This window comes from Protomyctophum bolini (assembly GCF_963924005.1).
Source record: "Protomyctophum bolini genome assembly, chromosome: 19".
NCBI lineage: Eukaryota > Metazoa > Chordata > Actinopteri > Myctophiformes > Myctophidae > Protomyctophum > Protomyctophum bolini.
Genome location: NC_137880.1, coordinates 7224164 through 7245440, shown reverse-complemented (window position 1 = coordinate 7245440; position 21277 = coordinate 7224164). Strand labels below are relative to the sequence as shown.

The 21277-nt window shown below is 43.5% G+C and overlaps 1 protein-coding gene across 1 annotated transcript in view; it reads right to left on the bottom strand.

The window, feature by feature from the left end:
• Window positions 1-760: 760 nt before the first annotated feature.
• Window positions 761-21277, bottom strand: part of stum (stum, mechanosensory transduction mediator homolog) — a 28353-nt gene continuing 7836 nt past the window's right edge. The window contains exons 2-3 of the mRNA XM_080790878.1: window positions 13577-13759; window positions 761-1579 (exon numbers count right to left, since the gene is read on the bottom strand). Coding sequence (XP_080647004.1) covers window positions 1545-1579; window positions 13577-13759 — 218 coding nt within the window. The 3' untranslated portion in view covers window positions 761-1544. The remainder of the gene's footprint in view (window positions 1580-13576; window positions 13760-21277) is intronic.

Here is a 21277-nt window from a genome sequence, read left to right as displayed (position 1 = left end):
TCAAGTAATAGGGGCGTTAACCCATTCTGAACGGGAACCCATTTTGGTGTTAGCATCATGTTATGCTTTGGCTATTGAAAAATAGCAGATCTACAAGCTCGTAGATAGCTTGTAGATCTGCTATTTTTTGAAAAGTCGAAGAACGACTGACATTTTCAGAATCTGATCTCAGGTCAGAATGGGTTCATCGGACCAGTGTGTGTCCAGTGGAAACCTCGTATGAATCTGATCTCAGGTCAGAATGGGTTCATTTACAAAAACGGAACAAAACAAAACTAAACAATTTGAGGTATCTGCCCCGACAGCAATGATATCTGCCCCGAAGCAATGATACACATTCAATCATTCTTTGATTCAATGATATATAAACATTCAATCATTCTTTGATTCAATGATATATAAACATTCATTCTTTGATTCAATGATATATAACATTCAATCATTCTTTGATTCAATGATATATACACATTCAATCATTCTTTGATTCAATGATATATACACATTCAATCATTCTTTGATTCAATGATATATAAACATTCATTCTTTGATTCAATGATATATAACATTCAATCATTCTTTGATTCAATGATATATACACATTCAATCATTCTTTGATTCAATGATATATACACATTCAATCATTCTTTGATTCAATGATATATACACATTCAATCATTCTTTGATTCAATGATATATACACATTCAATCATTCTTTGCCATTTGTTTGCCGTCAGCACTGGGTTTCAGTCTTTTGGACACGAGGAAGGAACTGCAACGTACTGCGAGCGCTGAACCACATCTTTCATAATATACTCACAAGTGGACCGATTCGAATTTCGACAAATTTTCCCCAATCGTTTATTTGTTGCGCCCCCCCCTCTGTGTGACCACTTTAACTAAGACCCTATAGATGACAAAGAGCAGTTCGAAAGCGGTCTTTAAAATCAAAAAATCCTTAAATCTATCACTGTGTTCCATTGGATTCTGACTGCACCATGACTGTTGCTAAGTAACAGGCAAGTCCATGCGTGTCGGGGGCACGTCGAGACGCTGCTATAATGGAGGACAGCACGATGCTACATATCGCGACGACCTCGCGGGTCGTCCTCTCGTTTGCAAAATGTCGGAAAAGTAAAATGGCGCGGCGCTAAAAGTATATATAGGCCCACTTGAATCCGCAAGGGGAACCCCCCTCAAGGAACCGTGAGGGTCCTTATTGGACCACACTTTTAGACCCACCACGTGGTCCATGCTCTTGGACTTGTCGTCTGGATCATCTCTGTACGGGTTGTCTTGGTCATCTTGTGTTCCTTTCCATTGTCCATGTGGGGTTTCCCGTCTTACAATGATAACCCCTAGTATAGTGGACTGCAAACTCACTCGATTCAGTCTGTTTCTCTTCTTTCTTTCTTTCTTTCGTCAGGCTGAGGTCAAAGGTCAAGAGAGAGAGAGAGAGAGAGAGAGAGAGAGAGAGAGAGAGAGAGAGAGAGAGAGAGAGAGAGAGAGAGAGAGAGAGAGCGATCCGTGGTCGAGATCAACCTGTCTCAAACCTCCTGAGGTATACCGTGGTCTCTACAGCCTGGAGAGAGAGAGAGAGAGAGAGAGAGAGAGAGAGAGAGAGAGAGAGGGGGGGGGTTAAAGAAGATTAGAGATCAAGCAGTGATTCAAGTTTCTTGATTAGGACAAACCTCTTGAGATGTATTATACCATCTCGTTTCCGAGGGGGTTTCCAACATAAATTAATGTCACAATCGTTACACGATATTATAGACAACTCAGATGCACCCTTTCAGGTGTGTGTGTGTGTGTGTGTGTGTGTGTGTGTGTGTGTGTGTGTGTCATGAATCATTCAGCTTTCAAAGACACGTGTGACAAGATCCACACTGGGGGGAGAAGCCATACGCATCCACCATCTGCAGCGGACATTTCATTATGTCACACTTTAGCCATTGAAAAGTAGCAGATCTACAAGCTCATAGCGATTGTTGGAGAAAGAAAATCGTTAAAATGTGGCACAAGTCTTTGAATATAATTATATCCTTTCAAAGCGATTTTTTGTACTCAAATCTTTGCTTCGGGGGGGGGGGGGGGGGTGTCCCTGGAAAAACATTATGTTCAGATGGGGGTCGGCGGCCAATTGCACTTTTTGGGGCGCTTGACATGAAATAGTTTGAAAGCCAATCACTGATACTGTATAGTAACAGAGGTTTTTCAGAAAACTGTCAGCATTTAGAAGACTTTTGTAGAATCGTCCTCGGGACAGGTCAAATGGGTTAAGAAAACACATGCAGACTCATTTAAAACAACACAAAAAACACTGTAAGCATGCAGCTGTGTTATGATTCATGGCTTCAGCTGCCTGACTCAGTGACAAGACATTTATCTGCATTATAAGCATATTGATAACCATGACATGATGATTGTCCACTATACTGTGACTGTATATATGCGCAATATGAGATTAGATGCATGCGTGTTCCATTCTCATTCTGTTCTCATCATCGTTTCCATAAACTGCTAATAGGGTTGTCATTGACCCACTGTTCTTACTGTATATACGTCTCTGTGGCGTGTAATAATAAACTCCAGACGACGTGAAATACTTCGCTCTGTTGGCATGTTCTCCGCGCCTGCGACTCCACGCATCCTCACCCACCACCCCAAGGTTTAGATGGAGATTTCTAGAGCAGCGGTTGACAAACCTTTTCATGTCAAGGACCCCCAGTTTGACGTGCATTATAGTCTACAGACCCCCACCCTTTAATGGCATTTCTATCTCTGGAACCCCAATTTATATTTCAGAATCAATGTTAATTTAAACTCTGAGAGTGTATACTCTCTCAGAGTTACAGACCCATAGTTCCAAACTGTCATTTAGCCCGGGGACCCCCTGTAACTCCCTCAAGGACCCCTGGGGGGGTCCCCGGAACCCCACTTTGCGAACCAAAGTCAGGCATGCCCGAGGTCATAAAATCATAACAACCAGTACCACTGCTGTGTATGACTGTGTTGATTCAGAGGTGATGCAAAAGGGCAGCTGTTTGCGAATCGTATTGTGTGTGTGGGAAGGATTTTCACTACAAAGTCTCATTGGTGAATCATCTGGAAAGTCAGCCCTAAAGATGAAAAAAGCTGGCTGTGCGGGATGCACTTTAATACCAGACACTGTATACAAAACAAATGACATATGTACAGTAATAGCGTACATGCATGGACGAAACAAAACACAATTCCACATACAGTAACCCAGCGGTTCCCAAACCTTTTCATGTCAAAGGTCAAGGAATACTAATTTCATCCAATCAGGAGAGAGGGATAACTTACAGGAATTCAACAATAAGTAAGTGAAATTGGAAGTGAGGAAACAAACAAAACAAAACCTAAATTGGAATTGCGGAACACTATATAATTTAAGCTGAGAAAAGGCCTCTCTCCCCTGATTGGATGAAATTGGTGTCGCACTTGAAAATATTGCATTTACTAAAGAGAGATGGGCTGAACAGACCTTCTATAGCGATGATTAGAAGTTTAGTTTTTAGATTTAGTTTTAATCACAAAACATTGTCAAAAACAGCGGTTTTAATATTTCTTTCACAAGTGACAGTAATTCATTCATCATTATGAGTAGTGATGTGCGATGGACGGATGCTTTTATTGAGCATTATCGATGCTTTTTGGTTTTTTAAACACTTACCGTCAGAAACTGTGGTTCATGAAGCAAATAAGCAGAGAAGAGAAGAGAAGAGAAGAGAAGAGAAGAGAAGAGAGTGTTGAATTCAACATCATTCATCAAAACATGTTTTGAATGCCATATATCTTTTTAATATTATTTAGTTCTTTTAAATTTCCTCCCCAACTACTTTATTTATGTATTTGAGAGGCATTAGAATACAGTCAGAGCACCAGATAGTGTCCTTCCTCTCCTGTGCCAGTATATTAGACTATAGCGGTAAATATTTACGTCCGGCACAGGATATGTCTCATTAGAAGAGCGGGGAGAATACATATACAGATTGGACAAAATAAAAATGTATTCACGACCAAAAGCTTTAACCCATTCAAACGGATCTGTGTCATTTTAGATTTGCTGACTATTTACTGTTACTGCTATTCTTGAAATATTTTTGAAAAATCTTTAATAGCACAACAGAGTCGCAGTGTCTCAGTCCCACCCCATTTCAGAACGACAAGGGCACCAGGAAATAATTCCCCATTCATTTCCCCCATAGACGTTTCAAAAAGTATTTATTTAAAGACCTTTAAAAGCCTCGGACAAAGCCAGCTCGGCAGGTGACAACTCACGACAAAAACACATTGTTTTGGAGCTGAACAAATAATCAGAAGAAAAACAATGAAATGAAGTGTTGTATATACCCTGCCCTTTTTTTTCCGGCTTTCCAATTATCTGTTCGGCCCAAAATAATTGGTTTATTCACTTTATTGTCATGAGTTAATTCTCACCTGCCGAGTTGGCTTTGTCCGAGGCTTTAAATGAATACTTTTTGAATGGTCTATGGGGAAAATAAATGGGGACTTATTTCCTGGTGCCTTCGCAGGGGGCGGAACTGCAAAGCTCTATACTGACACGTTGTTTGTTCTCTGCCATGTGTACCATGTGTACTTTGGTCCCCGTTACTATGAAACGCACACACACAAACCCAAATATGTACGAGCTGCGTTCGCTTCCCGCGTTTGCGCGTCTTACTTGTAGTACGAATGCATGCCTTCGGGTATGGCATGGAAAAGGGGGGGCAATTGCAATTATTTCACCATAGTAAAGTATGGGTTGAAGCGGTGTTGTTTTTGTCGACTAAAACTAAGACAAAAAATGTTTTTCACTGACGAAAACTAAATGGAAACTAAATGAAAACTAAGCTATGACGACTAAAACTAAGACTACCGGTAAATATATCGACAATTTCGTCATGAAATAAAAACGAGACTAAAACGTTATAAAGGGACTAGTGGACAAGAGATCCAGTATAAGTCATTTTACACACGGTTGCATGCTGAAAACAGCCGATCTACAAGCTCACAACGCTTGTGGATCGGCTATTTTCAGCAAGTATAAAATCTGCCATTACGACGGCATCAAGGCCCGCCAAAACACATTTCAGTCGACTAAAATCACCTGTAGATTTAGCCGACTAAAATTGCATGACATTTAAAGTCGACTAAAACTAGACTAACACTAATACATTCCAGGTGACTAAAATGTGACTATAAAACTATAGTGAAAACTATTCAAGAGACTATATGATGACTAAAACTAAAATAGAAATTTGCTGCCAAAAACAACACTGGGGGTTGAAGGGCATATGGGGCTGCAAAGCTCCCTTTGAGGTCTATGTGTGCACGTACGTGCCTCATGGCGAGGCACACGCTGTGCCTCGTCCTCCGGTGTATATTCTGCGCTACAGCTGCGTCTGTTCACCTGTCAGCGCGCGGGCGTTACGCGCTGTCAGGCTGAAACGACGCGCGCGGGCGGGCGATAATTTGTCGCTCGCCCACGCCACTTAGAATGAGTCACAAAGGAGAGGACGGGGGAGGAAATGGCAAGGCAGCGTTTCCTCGTGTTATATATTTAAGCCAACTGGTGATCTTGAGATTTCTATGGTCGATTGTGTCTGGGGTGACGTCTAAATTCAACGGGGTGGCTGACGACACAGTTTCCGAGATTATTTAAAGGTTTCATGACATTAATTTAATTTCATCTTATTTTTATTTTCCCCCGTTTTTCTTTGATGTTTTATTATGGCCTCAATTATACACCCCAAAAAAAAACCTGAACTTTGAACGTTCGGTGGATTTCCTGTGGTCTGGGATTTGTTTTCGGGGTCTGTGAGCTTTTGAGCTGCAACGACAACAACAGGCACAACAGTGGAAACAGGGACATCTGCTGGCATATTCCTATGTCATATATATGGGATTTGCAGGCTGTGACATCACAGTCAGCAGGAAATTCAGCTAGAGCACTTGTTTGAGCCAGAAAACCCCAGGGCATGGTATACAGTCCCCAGCGCATGGTACATAATAAAGGCTAAAAAGACAACACAAAAAAAGCCCTGGGGTGGGGACGTTCTCCCAATGCGGTCCTATACCGGTCTGTGTATTCAATTCATCAACAACATGGCATCAACGAATACAAACACTATATGTGTTTAAAGGAGGAAAAGGAAAAAACGGCCGCAGTGAATGACACCTCCTTTCTATGGGAAAACACACTGTCGTCTCCTCGATCCTGACGGCCGATTTTCTCTGAAACCAGAGTTGCCACGCATTCCACATTTTGGAGGCGGTGGAACGAGAATTTCCCCACGTTTTTATAGGATGAGGGTAGCCATCACGTGAGACCGACGTATAGAAAAATGAATTGATGGGACAAAAATGTATTCTGTCAGATTAAAACACCATGACGTAAATCACCGTCAAATTCATGTGCCCGAGACGGAGATTGTTAATCTCCGTCAAATTAGTGCTATGAAAACTGATCGCATCGCTCTTCTACAGCCGAGAGGCGCTTGCTGACGATGACACATTTTATTAATGGATTAAATATAGGCCCGGGCCCTCAAGGTGGGTGTTAACATTAAACATCAACATTAAAACCGTAAAATCTCTGTCATGATGGAGGCGAAAGGAACTGGTTGGAATAACGTGTTCCTTACACTCGCTATACGTCCTGTCGGGGAAACTCCCCCCCCCCCCCCCCCTGTCAGGTGAAAAGAAAACCGCCTGCTCAGTCCTCAGGCATTGAAGGAAGCAAAAGAGTTCAGTTCGGGGCTCTCCCCTGGTCGGCAGAGGGTATAGTATACAGCGTCCCAGGATTACAGCTTAATTCTTATTAGGTAATTGGTATATCGGGTGTAAAATGGGTCACAAAAAAACCGTGGGATACAAATGTTTGATTTGATTTTCTTTCCTCTCAGGGAAACAGAAAAAAACGTCAGGCGGTGCAGGAGCCAACTCCTCTTTGATGGATGTGTGAGCACACATCGTGATCAAATGCACACACAGACTTCACTTCCACCGGCAACTGTGTCTTATTAGACAGCCGGTGACATGGGGGGAGGACGGAGAAGAAAGACAGACGAAGAGAGACGCAGTGAGCGAGAGAGAGGAAGAGAGTGAGAGAGAATGGGAGAGGGAGGGAGAGAGAGAGAGAGAGAGAGAGAGAGCAGGAGTTATAGGAAAAAGAGAATACTGTGATCAAATAAAATAGCATTATTAGGCCGGGAACAAGGAGTGGGAGTGTGGGAGAGACGGAGAATATACACAATGATGAAATACAGTATAATCAGCCCCATACACACCATAATGATGAGAGAGTACAGTACAGTACAGTACAGTACAGTACAGTACAGTACAGTACAGTACAGTACAGAGATGCGATACAATACAGGAATATAGTGATTAAATAGATGAAATAAAGAGAAGAATATAATATTAATCTTCGCCCCACACATGTGATACATTAGGTTGTTTAAGCCTTAACCACCGCCCTACTGTATGGCCTACAGTATTTTATATATTTTTGGGGTGGTCATTTTGTGGATCGTGCCATTTCACACCAGCAATGGAGTACATTGGATGTCTTGTGCTAATGGAGCCAGATGTTCCACAATAACTTGGCCCATGTCATTGGACAGCAAAACTAGATAAAGTGCCCTTCGTGGCACAGGTCTCCGCCAGGCCAGGTCAGGTTGTGGCCTCCTGGTGGCGCTATAATAGGCCAATGTGAAACGGGTGCCATTCATCTTCTTATACGCCTTGGTTGGCAATTGGATGATTTGAGGCATTTTGTTCCAGAAATGTGTTTTGCAAAAATCCACCTGTTGGTGGCGCTATAACAGGCCAAGGTGAAAAGGGTATAGGATATATTCCTCAGCCCAGTAGGAAAGTCTGTGAAAGATTTCACGTATAAATTGCACGCTGCGTTCATGATTTGAGGCTTTTTGTTCAAAACGGGCCAATCATGCAAACTTTGAAAGCCAATGTTAGCCAATTAGGATGTACTATGAAATATCGGACAGATCCGTCTTGAACACATGACTATAGAGATATAGTGTGTAACGATTTGCGGGATTTTTGGACAGAATCTGGAGGAGGAGTAATATATAATAATGTGTTTTACAAAAGTCTGCCTTCTTGGTGGTGCTATAACAGGCCGTTCTGGAAAATTTGGGGCAGGGGTTCATCATAATTGGATCTGCTTTTTAGGTAATCAGATCAAGCGCATCAGTCCCAACCATAGGGACTCCGAAACAGCAGATCCAAAACAACAGTAGCTGGGGTGGAGGAGGGTGAGCAGCATAAGTTTAACCCATTCTGAACGGGAACCCATTTTGGTGTTTAGCATCACGTTATGCTTTAGCTATTGAAAAATAGCAGATCTACAAGCTCATAGCGCGCCACCGAGTGGCGCGCTACGAGCTTGTAGGTCTGCTATTTTTGACAAATCGAAGAACGACTGACATTTTTAGAATCTGATCTCGGGTCAGAATGGGTTAATCAAGACCAGTGTGTGTCCAGTGGAAACCTCGTATGAATCTGATCTCAGGTCAGAATGGGTTAAGCAGACAGCAGCGCAGCAGTATCAGTGTGCAGCAGCAAGTAGAAGTATATAAGCAAGCAGATTGAGCAGTGCAAACTTGAAGTTTAAATATGCCGGTATATGAAGATGGAATGAGTGTGTGATTGGATGAAGTGAAGAATATAGCCCAAAGTATAAAATACAGCGTGTTTAAAATGACTGTGACACACAGATGCTTTCCCGCGGCTTTAAACTATTGGTTGTTTCAGTGATAATATTATGTGGATCTGCATACTAATTCACCCTCTGTGCAAACAGAGGAATATAGATTTTAATAATATATGATAATATGCAAATATAAAAATACTCATGGCTTTGAGGCTACACTAAGAGAGGAGTGGAGCACAATGAACACAATACCCTGGGGATTACTCCCACGTACACACACACACACACACACACACACACACAATTGTGTGTGTGTGTGTGTGTGTGTGTGTGTGTGTGTGTGTGTGTGTGTGTGTGTGTGTGTGTGTGTGTGTGTGTGTGTGTGTGTGTGTGTGCGCGCGTGCGTGCGTGCGTGCGTGCGCGTGTGTGAAAGAGTTGGAATGTGCCTGTGGTGTTTTATCTTTTGTACCTATAAATTCCCTCATAGCTCGAGGAAAACACTGCGCTTTCTGAGATATGTCTCAGAAACAGTTGATGCATGGAACCAGCTCCACTCCACTCAACTACTCGTCTCATCTCTGACTTATTATATTCCAATGGGCAGAAGTATATCTGCTACACGTTTTGCCATTATTGTCCGTGTCTTACCAAAAACAAAACGAACTTTTCAGTATGGTCTACCTGTATTGCCGGATTTATCAGACTTCCCACCGCTACATTTTCTCAACTAACAATAAATTAAGGTTAGTGGCCCAATGAGCATTTTTGTAGTCTAATAGCATATTGTTTTGCTAAAAAAAAAGAAAAAAGGGAGCATGTAAGCCAGTGGCGGAAACTCCGTGGGTTCAGAGGCGCGATTGAACCCCCTGGCATTTTGGCAAAGGCGCGACTGAACCCACTGCATTTTGGCAAAATATATCTATATGCACTGCAGTAAATTATGCACCCACTGACTGTCCACTGAAATTTTCCCTCCCCAGTGGTCATGTTGTCATGCACGTAGTCACACATACCTTTACGAGGGGTTACAACTTAAGATAGGTGTTGGGCCGCCGCGCATGCCGCATTCAAATGCTAATAAGGTGGCTTTTGTTCGAAAAAACAAAACTCGTTTTTTTTCCACCGCTGGGGGGGGGGGGGGGGGGGGGAGAGGGCGTGGCTGCTTGAACCCCCTGCCGTTATAAGAACTTTCCGCCTCTGATGTAAGCACTTTTATTTTATTCTTTTACCTATACAATATTACATTGTTCAGTTGAAATAAGACACACAAACTGTTTTGTTTGAAAACCTGTAAAAGGGGTATACATATATATTTTAATTTTTATTATTTTAAGTTAACGGACAAAAGGTATACGTAATAAGCCCAGGCTTCAGTCTATACATGAAAAAACGAACTAAAACTAAACTATACGTCTAAATGGCTAAAAAGATTGTCTAAGAACGGGGGTAAAAAATGTCTAGGTTTAGATTAGACGTTGAAACAACGTCTAATCTAATTAAACAACGTAGTTTCAACGTGTGTGTGTGTGTGTGTGTGTGTGTGTGTGTGTGTGTGTGCGTGTGCGCCACCAGAACCAGTCACCTTATAAATATGCTCAACAGCGACGACCCCACGGTCAGGGAAATGGCTCGCGAGTCACTCATTCGACACACGCAGCGACGTAAAGTACCATCCGCGCCGGAGAATGAGACGCAGTTCCTTGGATTCAAGACTAAGGCGAATGGTAAATTGGACATTAAAGCCGCTGGATTCGGTGTGCGGTCCGACTGGATGGATCTTAATGATCTATGCCAGCGATCAGGATTACAGTTAAAGTGGGCGGCGCCTGATACAACAACTGCTGCGCTCAACAACAGCATCATCATAGATCCGCGTGTCCGTGCATGTGCGACCTACGAGCAAGACGGTGCGCACCATGAACTGTCAATCAAATCCGCGACCGCAAGAGCCACCATTCTAGGAATGAAGCGATCAGAAAGTGCACAACACTGGACCAGTCTGAGGCTGCAGGGAAAACTGGCCCTTCTTCCCTTTGCAAACCACTCATTATCACACTCTATACTGTCAAATAACACCATAGGTGAGGACATTCTCATTTTCACTATTAAAGCCCGTTTACAGGTGTTGCCGACCAAGTTCAACTTGGCAACCTGGTACCCATCAGCACACGACCCACACTGCATCCTACATCCAGTACCACATGACAAAGAAACAGTCGCACACATCTTAAATGGTTGCAGCCACTATAAAGGACTGTACATTGCCAGACATGACCGTCTGGTGGACCTGGTCTCAGACAAGATCAGAGGAGTACAGGACAGGACAACAAGAATGTATAAACACAGCACTGTAAAAATAGACTGGTTTGATCACAATGACACCCATGTCAATTCACTACAAAATATTCCAAATACCCCAGATATTGTGTTCATCAATGAAATTAGAAAAACTGTCACTATATTTGAAATAGGCTGCCCATTTGATTTGTATATGGACACTTGTTTTACATCCAAACTTATGAAATATCAGCTTCTGGTGGAACGTATTATGGCCTTGGGATATAACTGTCAACTTATTGTCCTTGTATTTGGAAGTCTGGGCCATGTCCATAAACTTGTGCTCAGGGGTTTGCAATTGGGTGGATTGCTAAAAACAAATGCAAAAAAGCTGGCTAAATACTGTTCTGTCTCAGCTACTATGGGCAGTCTGTCTGTCTGGAGAAGGCGTTGTTTCATTTATCCCTAGGTGGCTTAAAAAACCCCAAAACAAACATCCTGTCTAGTAGTATCAAGTATGTCAAGTATGTCAACAATGTGCTATATATATATATATATATTTATTTTTTCTCTTCTTTTTCCTCTGTGTGTTAAGCATGTGCAGCAGCTTGTTTGGACCATATAATGTATAACCTTATTCTGACCAGTGTTTGGGTCTATTCTGTATACGCCACTTGTGCAGATCCAAATAAAATAATTCAAATGTGTGTGTGTGTGTGTGTGTGTGTGTGTGTGTGTGTGTGTGTGTGTGTGTGTGTGTGTGTGTGTGTGTGTGTATATATATAGACATATATATAGACTGTCTACATTATGACCTTGATTAGCCTGGCTAATCAAGGTCATAATGTAGAACTTTGTATCAGCTATTCAATGATACAAAGTTGAGTATGTGAATACCAAATAGTAGGCCTATACCATTTCAGGATATTATTTACTAATGACTTACATTGTTTCGGTACTTTGGCGTTTAATCTTTTAGCATTCCTGTATACTTCATCTATAGTGTTAACTCTAAACAACTATCCTCTCTCTCCCTCTCAGTTCAACGCAATTTAAATGAAGGCGAAGTCAAACTAAAATGCACTAAACCGCGGCCGAGTCGGTAAACTGGCGAGTTCTCCGGTATCCGTCGAACACACTAAAAAGCTTATAACAAGCATGCATGCACAGACTACTTGGCAACACGTTTCGCCTTGGCTACAATGTGCAGTGATACTTCAAACATGTTGCCAAGTAGCGTGTCTGTTAAGCCCTGTGTTTGTTCCTATAACTAAGCCTAGAAAAGGCTGTGTAAACTGTGTAAAGTATATTTTATTTATTTTTCAGTCTGGTGAAGACATTCACACACCACATTTTGTCGCTGTCAGATGGAAATGAAATTACATTTCTTATACTGTTGAATTGAGTGGGCTACAATGGACCACAATGGAAACCCAGGGCTTTTTGTGTTATCCATTTTAGCATAACCTTTGACTGTACTACATGTACAGTATAGCCTACTGTTAATGATCTATAGCTAATAAAGTATTCAGACAGTCAGTCAATAGAAAGAAAGAAAGAAAGAAAGATCTGTGTTGATTATTCTGTTATTAAATTACAGTAAAATAGCTACAAATGCAAATTTTAACTAAATGATCGTTTTCACAAGGTATTATTATATTGCCCACAACATGTATTGCCCCTATCTCAACAAATATTCCAAGAGGCAAGTCGCTATGGCCGTTTTTACCCCAAGGAGTGTTTTTGTGTGCAAAAGGAATGCTTGGAATGGATTCAGAATCATGAAAACCCTCTATAGTTTGACACGTCACATGCTACTTAAAGCATAATGACGTGTATTGCCTTAGGATGTCAATGGTCACATATAAACCCCAACAAATAAATAAAAATCACACCCGTGTGAACTGAGTGCATGGTGCAACTCCCCCCCCTCTCTCTCTCTCTCATTAGCAGGCAACAGTGCAGCACTCTCTCTCTCTCTCTGTTTCTGGCACAACAGCGCCCCCTACTGGTACTCATTATACTGGTGCTCATTAACCAACACATAGGTAGTCATATAGGTGAACCAACACATAGGCGGACACGTAGGTGAACACGGACATTGCTGTTCCTAAAAAGCTCAATAGTGACAGCCGGTCAGCAAGTGGATTCATGAATGTATGTAGGATATGGACAGTATTTTAGGCCAATAAAAAAAAGACTATATACCACATTTCCCACTTCCACATACACCCCCTAGCTGCCGGACTATACTTGTACAGTATAGGCTAAAATGACAAGGAAGCAAAACGCCCATGCAACTGTATCCCTTTTTGGGGTTTAACCCATTTGGATCGGGAACCCGTTTTGGCGTTAGCATCATGTCATGCTTTAGCTATTGAAAAATAGCAGATCTACAAGCTCGTAGCGCACCACTCTACGAGCTCGTAGGTCTGCCATTTTGGAAAAACGACAGACTTTTTTTTTTTTTTAAATATGATCTCAGGTCAGAACGGGTTATAATCAGACCAGTGCGTATACGTGTCCAGTGTGGAAAAACCTTGTGTGAAATCTGATCTCAGGTCAGAATGTGGGATATAAGGGAAAAAAAAGACTCACTGGCCAGGATGACCATGTCCATGCCCCAGAAGATGCTCATGATCCAGCCCACCATGATGACGGCGGTCAGGATCTGGATGAGGGCGGCCGCCACGTTCAGCCAGAACACGCAGCAACGGCCGCGCCGCGACGCCAGCTCACTGGGCGCTCCACACAGCACCGTGAAGGCAGAGAGGAACGTCCCTGTGCGGGGGGAGAGAGAGAGAGAGAGACACAATTCAATTCAATTAAAGGGCTTTATTGGCATGAGAAAACATATACGTTTACATTGCCAAAGCAGAAAGAACAATACAACAATACAGCAATAACAATCATAACAAAAATGATGTATACATTTGAAGGTCAGCATCTTCAATAGATCAAATTCTATATGTACCGAGGTCACTCGATGCAGGTATATAGTGCAGTGAATATACACAATGATTAGTCTTTAGGGTGGTTGTGTTCCATTTGATATCCTTCTCCTATCACAGCAACTCACAAATCTTGCTGCTGTGCTTGCACATTGTTGTACTTCGCCCAGAGACACTCTTAATCCAGAGCAATTTACAGTAAGCAAGAACACATGGTAACATCAAAATAGAGAGAGAGAGAGAGAGAGAGAGAGAGAGACGGACGGACGGAGGGAGAGTGAGAGGGAGAGAGAGAGAGAGAGGTTTACCCATGGCATCTGTGTCATTTGAGACTTCATAGTCTGTTTTTTCCAGAAAGCTCTCATGGGATTGCAGAACAGTGCAGCAACATGGTTTAAAAAACGGTGGTTCTCAAAAATAGTCGATCACATTATTATACAAGCTCACAGCGCGTCACGTTTCTGAAAGATATGCTCGGGACTCTCACCAGGGGTTACTGTCATGTTAATCAGTCAAAGAAAACTGAATACCCGGATAATGGCAAACTGTGTGTGTAATTGTGTGTGTGTGTGTGTGTGTGTGTGTGTGTGTGTGTGTGTGTGTGTGTGTGTGTGTGTGTGTGTGTGTGTGTGTGTGTGTGCGTGTGTGACTGTGTGTGTGCGTGTGATCTGATTATTTAATCGTGGCACTTTCACATTATTATTTCCGCAGGAACAGAACAATCTGACTTTTGACCCCTTGTGGACTCCAGAATCTCTCATTTCATTTATTCTCTCCGAGTGCCCCAGCTGTCCAGATTTGTATTCATTTCCCATGAAATCTACAGTGTACTCAGCCTTATCTATATAGGCTATACTTCATTGCACTGGGTGGTTTCCCCCCCCCCATTTTACACTCATAAGATCAGGGGTTTTGACTGTGATCCACTCTGATTCACAAGTAACCGGATAACACATAGAACAACAGGCGCACTATACCGTTGGAGCAGCCAATAAACTATACACAGGTTCATCCCGAGGTTCTGGGCATCTTTGAAAAGTTATAGTGTTAGTAAAAAAGCAGGTATAAAAGAGTAACGTTTAAGCCAGTCACGCTACCATTCAATGTAGTAGTATAGTTTCTGAATTTGGCTATATAGGGGTAATTATACCTCAGAGTTACTATAGGGGGAACTTAAATGATTGACCACTTGACCACTATATAGCGTCTCTATATTCTGAGGGGACCATTTGCCCAAAACAGCCCTTCTACAAGCTCGCGTAGCGATGCACTGTGAGCTTGTAGATCGGCTATCTTCGGTATAGCGCATAGTATAGACTATATAGAGTATAGAGCAGCGGTCCCCAAACCTTTTGGCCGTGCTCACCCCTGTTACCTACGGTATAGCTGACGCAACACCTCCAACGCTAAGTCTCGTTGTATTTGGTCCCCGAAAATGTACCATATTTTAATATGATCAGAGCAAATAATGAGAGAATGTCACTGCACTGAGAGACATGCAGCTGCTGTATACTCCCGCAGCTGCGCTATACATCTCCGTACAACGGATATCACGTACACGTACGCGGAAGTGATGGCGCCTGTGTTTGTGGCCGCTCGTCTCCCGCTGTCTGTTCTGGTTGTGTTTGTGCTTGTTTTATCAGTTGTCACGGAAAATGTCAACTCTCTACTGGCTTATGATCGCCAAGCCCTGCTGGATATTCGTCTTGCTAGCGAAAATTTGACTCCGTTTTCGAGACAGAAAACGTTTCCTCTGCCAACGCTGCTCGCGAGTATACCTGCTCACTTGTGCGCTCCTCTCCCCCGTCGGAGACGGCACAAGACCCGCTCCCGTGGTAAACGCAGCGGCCAACTAGTGAGGCTGAAAGCCGCCCTGGTGCGTTTCTCTGCATCTACCCTGGTTGGAAATGGATCGACCTGTCTCTACTCTGTCTCCCGTCGCTCTCTCGAGCCTATCGGCACCTGGCTGGTGCCTGTCACTGACACTGAAGTGGACAAGGATTTCCCTACCCGTCGCTGCTCTCCCCACCTCCGCAGACGAGGAGTGAACCGCTGCTGCCTTCGACCCCTCGCCTGGACTCCCGCGGCCGGGACTGAACGAAGCCCTGCCCCGCCTCCAGCAAGGATCGCCCTGGTGAATGCCAGGTCGCTAACAAACAAAACGTTTATCCTGAATGATTTCTTCGTCACACGTCAGCTTGACTTTCTGTCAATCACCGAGACTTGGGAGAGAGCCGGTGAGTCAACCACTTTTTCCGAACTTTTGCCGCCTGGCTGTGCGTATTTCAGCGCTCCACGAACGACTGGCAAGGGAGGTGGAATTGCGACAGTTTTCAAACAAAACTTTGACTGTAAACAGCTGTCACCGCTCTTATTCTCCAGTTTCGAGCTGAACATGTTTGAGCTGGGTCGCTCTCCTCCTGTACTGTACGCTGTAATATACAGACCGCCAAAGTACAACAAGCACTTCATCCCTGATTTCTCAGACTTTCTGGCTGAAATAATGCCGAAGTATAATCATGTTTTAATTCTTGGTGATGTAAATATACACGTATGCTGTCCCTCTAAGCCAATGGCTAGTGAATTCTTAAGTCTCATAAGTTCCTTTGATCTTGTGCAGTCTGTGTCTGGTCCCACACAAGAGCATGGGCACACTTTGGACTTGGTCCTCTCATATGGTTTACCAGTTTCCAATGTTGAAATATGTGGTGCTTTCTTCTCCGACCATATGCCTGTTTTGTTTGATATGTCACTCCCATGTCACACTGTTAAACAAGCTGCACCAGCTATTAGATGCCGTATACTAAACTCTTCCACTGCCGCCCGTTTCTCGTCTGCCTTCACCAGTGCAACAGTAGGCCAACAAAGCCCAGCCAGCCCTGTGTGTATGACCACAGATGAGCTAACCACTCGCTTTGATTGCATCTGTCTTAAAGCCCTTGATACTGTTGCTCCTTTTAAAACTAGGTGCCCTAAACCTAAAACTGAGCCCTGGTTGAATGACAGCACACGGAAGGTCCGAAAAGAATGCAGGCGAGCTGAACGTCAGTGGAAAAAGGATAGGCTAACGGTGTCATTTGACATTTTGCGTGATAGCTGGCGAAAATACCAGCAAAGTGTCAAAACTGAAAAGATTAAATATTTTTCAGATATCATTGTAACTAACTGTCACAAACCTCAGGTTTTATTTAAAACTATAAATGATATACTTGACGTCCCCCAGCCTATCTGTCTTGATGCTTCCCCTGAAAAATGTGAGCTCTTTTTACAGTTCTTTATTGACAAAGTGGCCAACATCAGGGCTAGCATCCCTACTCCGACACATGACCCTTCTATTGCTGTCACCTGCCCCACCACTTTCAGCCATTTTGAGCCTGTATCCCTTTTTCAGCTACAGGAAATAATTTCCCAAATAAAACCAACTGGCTCCCCTTTAGACGTCCTTCCCCCTCGTCTGGCTAAAGAAAGCAGTGAGGCTACCGGGCCAGATCTCCTTTTGATCATAAACCAGTGCCTGGCAGGTGATGTACCAGCAATTTTTAAACATGCTGTGGTACAGCCGCTGCTTAAAAAGCACAACCTTGATCCTTCTGTCCTATCCAACTTTCGGCCTATTTCCAAGCTCCCATTTAATTCCAAAGTTTTGGAAAAATGTGCCCTGGCCCAACTGATGCCCCATTTGAACACACATGGCATTCTGGAAGTGTTCCAGTCCGGGTACAAAGCTCTCCACAGCACCGAGACTGCACTGTTAAGAATATTTAATGACATATTTTTGGCTACAGACTCTGGTGACTCTCTCATTCTGGTGCTCTTGGATCTTACCGCGGCATTTGACACTGTAGATTACAGTATCTTGCTCTCTCGCTTGGAGCACTGGGTTGGCATTAAAGGGCCAGCACTAGAGTTTTTTAGTTCTTACTTGTCAGGGAGAAGTTTCCGTGTCACCCTAGGGGATGCCACATCCACCACAGCATCCCTCCATTGTGGAGTGCCACAGGGCTCTATTCTTGGACCAATTCTGTTTATGTTGTATCTGCTCCCCCTAGGATCTATTTTTCGAAAACACGGTGTTTCTTTCCATTGTTACGCTGATGACAGCCAAATTTATTTGCCTCTAAAGCGTAACAATCCTGACTCTTTAAAACCACTCCTTGCTTGCCTCGAGGATGTAAAAGCATGGCTGGCTTTAAACTTCCTAAACTTCAATGACAGCAAAACTGAAGTTATGGTGTTTGGGCCTACACAAGCACATGTGTCCCCTCCTGGTGTTTTAGGCCCCCTTGAGCCCTTCTTGAAGCCTACTGCCACCAATCTAGGTTTCAAAATCGACTCTGACCTAAAGATGGACAAACAGATAAATGAAGTAGTAAGAAAGAGCTTCTTCCAGCTTAGGAGGCTATCTAAGGTTAAGTCTTGTCTATCCCGCTCTGTGTTTGAAACTGTAATTCATGCTTTCATGACATCCCTCCTTGACTACTGTAATGCCCTGTATATTGGAGTAAACCAGGTTTCTATCTCTCGATTACAGCTAGTCCAGAACGCAGCTGCTAGGTTACTTACAGGCACACGTAAGCGAGACCACATCAGCCCTGTACTAGCCTCCCTCCACTGGCTTCCTGTGCGATACAGGATTGACTTTAAAGTATTGCTCTTTGTCTTTAAGTGTCTAAATGGTTTGGCACCCAGTTATTTATCTGAGCTGCTGAAACCCTATGCTCCGACACGGACGCTCAGGTCCTCTGACCAGCTTCTCCTGGTGGTGCCTAAAACCAGGCTGAAGCTCAGAGGTTACCGAGCCTTTGCAGTGGCAGCTCCCAAGCTCTGGAATGAGCTGCCTCTGCACACAAGACAAGCCCCCACCCTCCAGGTGTTTAAGTCACGCCTCAAGACTTACCTTTATTCCTTGGCTTTTCCAAGCACAGTATGAGATGTTTCGATGTTTAATGTGACACTGTGCATGTTGTTCGTGGTTGTTTTTGTGGTTTTTATATGAAGTTGTGTTTTTTAATGTTTTACTGTAAAGCACTTTGGTACAACGTTGTTGTTTTAAAATGTGCTATATAAATAAAGATGGTATGGTATGGTATGGTAACGGTGGTTTACCGTATTTTTGCCATCTACAAGCTCGTTTTGAGCTTGTAGATCGGCTATTTTTGCCATATTCAAATTGGAATCCCGAAAATGTACATTTTTATGTCATTTCAAATGCCTTTAATTATGCGTGCAGTGTTGAGCATTGAGCTACTAATTTAGACTGAAGTAATTAAAGCGGGGGGGTCATGTTTGCATGTTGTGGAATTGTAAACAGCTGGAACCAATATTATATCAGTATTCTGACATTAACCCGAGGGCCACATTAAGTGAAGGTGGGGGGCCGCATGTGGCCCCCGGGCTGCCAGTTGCCCACCCCTGCCCTAGAGGGTTGTCGCTCGACACAAGGGTTGCACTTCACCACAGTTTGGGAACTGGGAGCTAAGGGGGGGGGGGGGTCCCTGCTTCATCTCTCTCTCAGCTAAGGTGGGGGGGGGGGGGGTGTCCCTGCTTCATCTCTCTCTCAGCTAAGGGGGCCCTCAGCTAAGGGGGGGGGGTCCCTGCTTCATCTCTCTCTCAGCTAAGGGGGCCCCTGGCCTGAAATACGTAGAAGATCTCTGAACACTGGACATTTTTGCTTCACAAGCAGGTCCAGACTGGTATGCATGTATGTATAAATATGGGATAAGATGGCGCGACTCATTCCTGCATGCGTGTCCCTGATCTCTCCATGTTTTTCTTTCTCCTTTGAACGTCTGCGTCATTATATCCGTCCCTATATGCACTGCGTTATCCTTACATGTACATTTCTTTGCACTTACATACGAAACTAGAAGACACTCTGGCTCTTTCGCTGTGTGCGCGCTGTGTGCGAGCGACCCCTGGCCCCGTCGTGTATAGCATGAATGCTATAACGCACAAAAGAAGCGCCCGGCGGAGGAGACGTTGTGACATTTGGATTTCAAAGGAAACGCACCATTGAGGCAAAAGGAACAACGAAAGCAGGAAGGAGAGAAGTTATCTGGCTTCATGGACCTACCATAATAATCCTTGTAGTATATAGACTCCTGCAGAGAGCGTGATACATGTCATGTCATATCATCACTACAGTTAGTTTATCTCTGGCACGGCTTCTGTTTTTCATCTCCGCCAGTTTCTTTTTCCGCTTATATCTTGATCCATCTGTCATAAGCAAATCAAGTCAAGTCTTGCCTTGCCTTGCCTTGCGAGGCCAGGCCAGGCCAGGCCAGGCCAGGCCAGGCCAGGCAAGGCAAGTCAGCAAGGTAAGGCAAAGCTGTTACGATGCGACTCAGAAGTAGGACCCAAAATGCAGCACAGACTGGTCAAAGGCAGGAGGTCAAATGCAGAGGGATTTATTCACCCAAAGCTCAGGATAACATAGAAGGCACATAGGACTGGAAACACTATACTTACAGAACACCATAACAACATCTATAGTCAAACAGGGAACATGCGGAACAGAGGGTTTAAGTAGACCCAGGGATCACAAGACACAGGTGAACAGGACTAACAATCAACGCAGGGATTGGCTGGGAGACTAACAGGACACAGGTGGAGAAAACTAGCAATCACAGGGAGGTGAGACAAGACAGGCAAACACAACTATAGGCAGAACAGGAAACACTATAGGGCATCACTACAGAATAAAAGTACACAGTACATAGATTACAGTTCATGAGAATACAGTTTGTGACAAAGCAAGGCAATGCAAAAACAAAAGTACATACAGAACAAAAATATAGCCTAAAAGTAAGTAATATGCGCTTAAAAATAAAAGCCAAAGCTCAATTGTAGCCTATAGGTATCATTATCACAATATCAGCGAGTTGCGTGCGTGCACACACACACACACACACACACACACACACACACAAACACACACACACACACGCGCGCGTCCGAGCCACGTCTGTTGGCAGAGAGCAGACAGCTGGCGCCGCCCACAAGCAGCTCATGTACTGCCAATAATACTAATAGGATTTCATATTAGTATTAATTCCAGTGGTGTAAACTAAGTAACTATACATACATTGAGTAAGTAATAGGCCTATATTTAAGAGGATTTCTTTTTTACTGCATTAGAATATTGGTCAATACTCTGTGCTTTTATATGCTCAACAACAGCAATTCATTGAACATTTGAGTTACTAATTACATTGTAGATTTGCGTTATTATTAGGGATGCGCCGATCAATCGGTTGCCGATCGATCGGTGGCCGATCACCGATCGATCGGATCGGATCGGCCGTGCAAAATCCACCGATCCGCGAAACCGATCTCCAAAACAAAAATC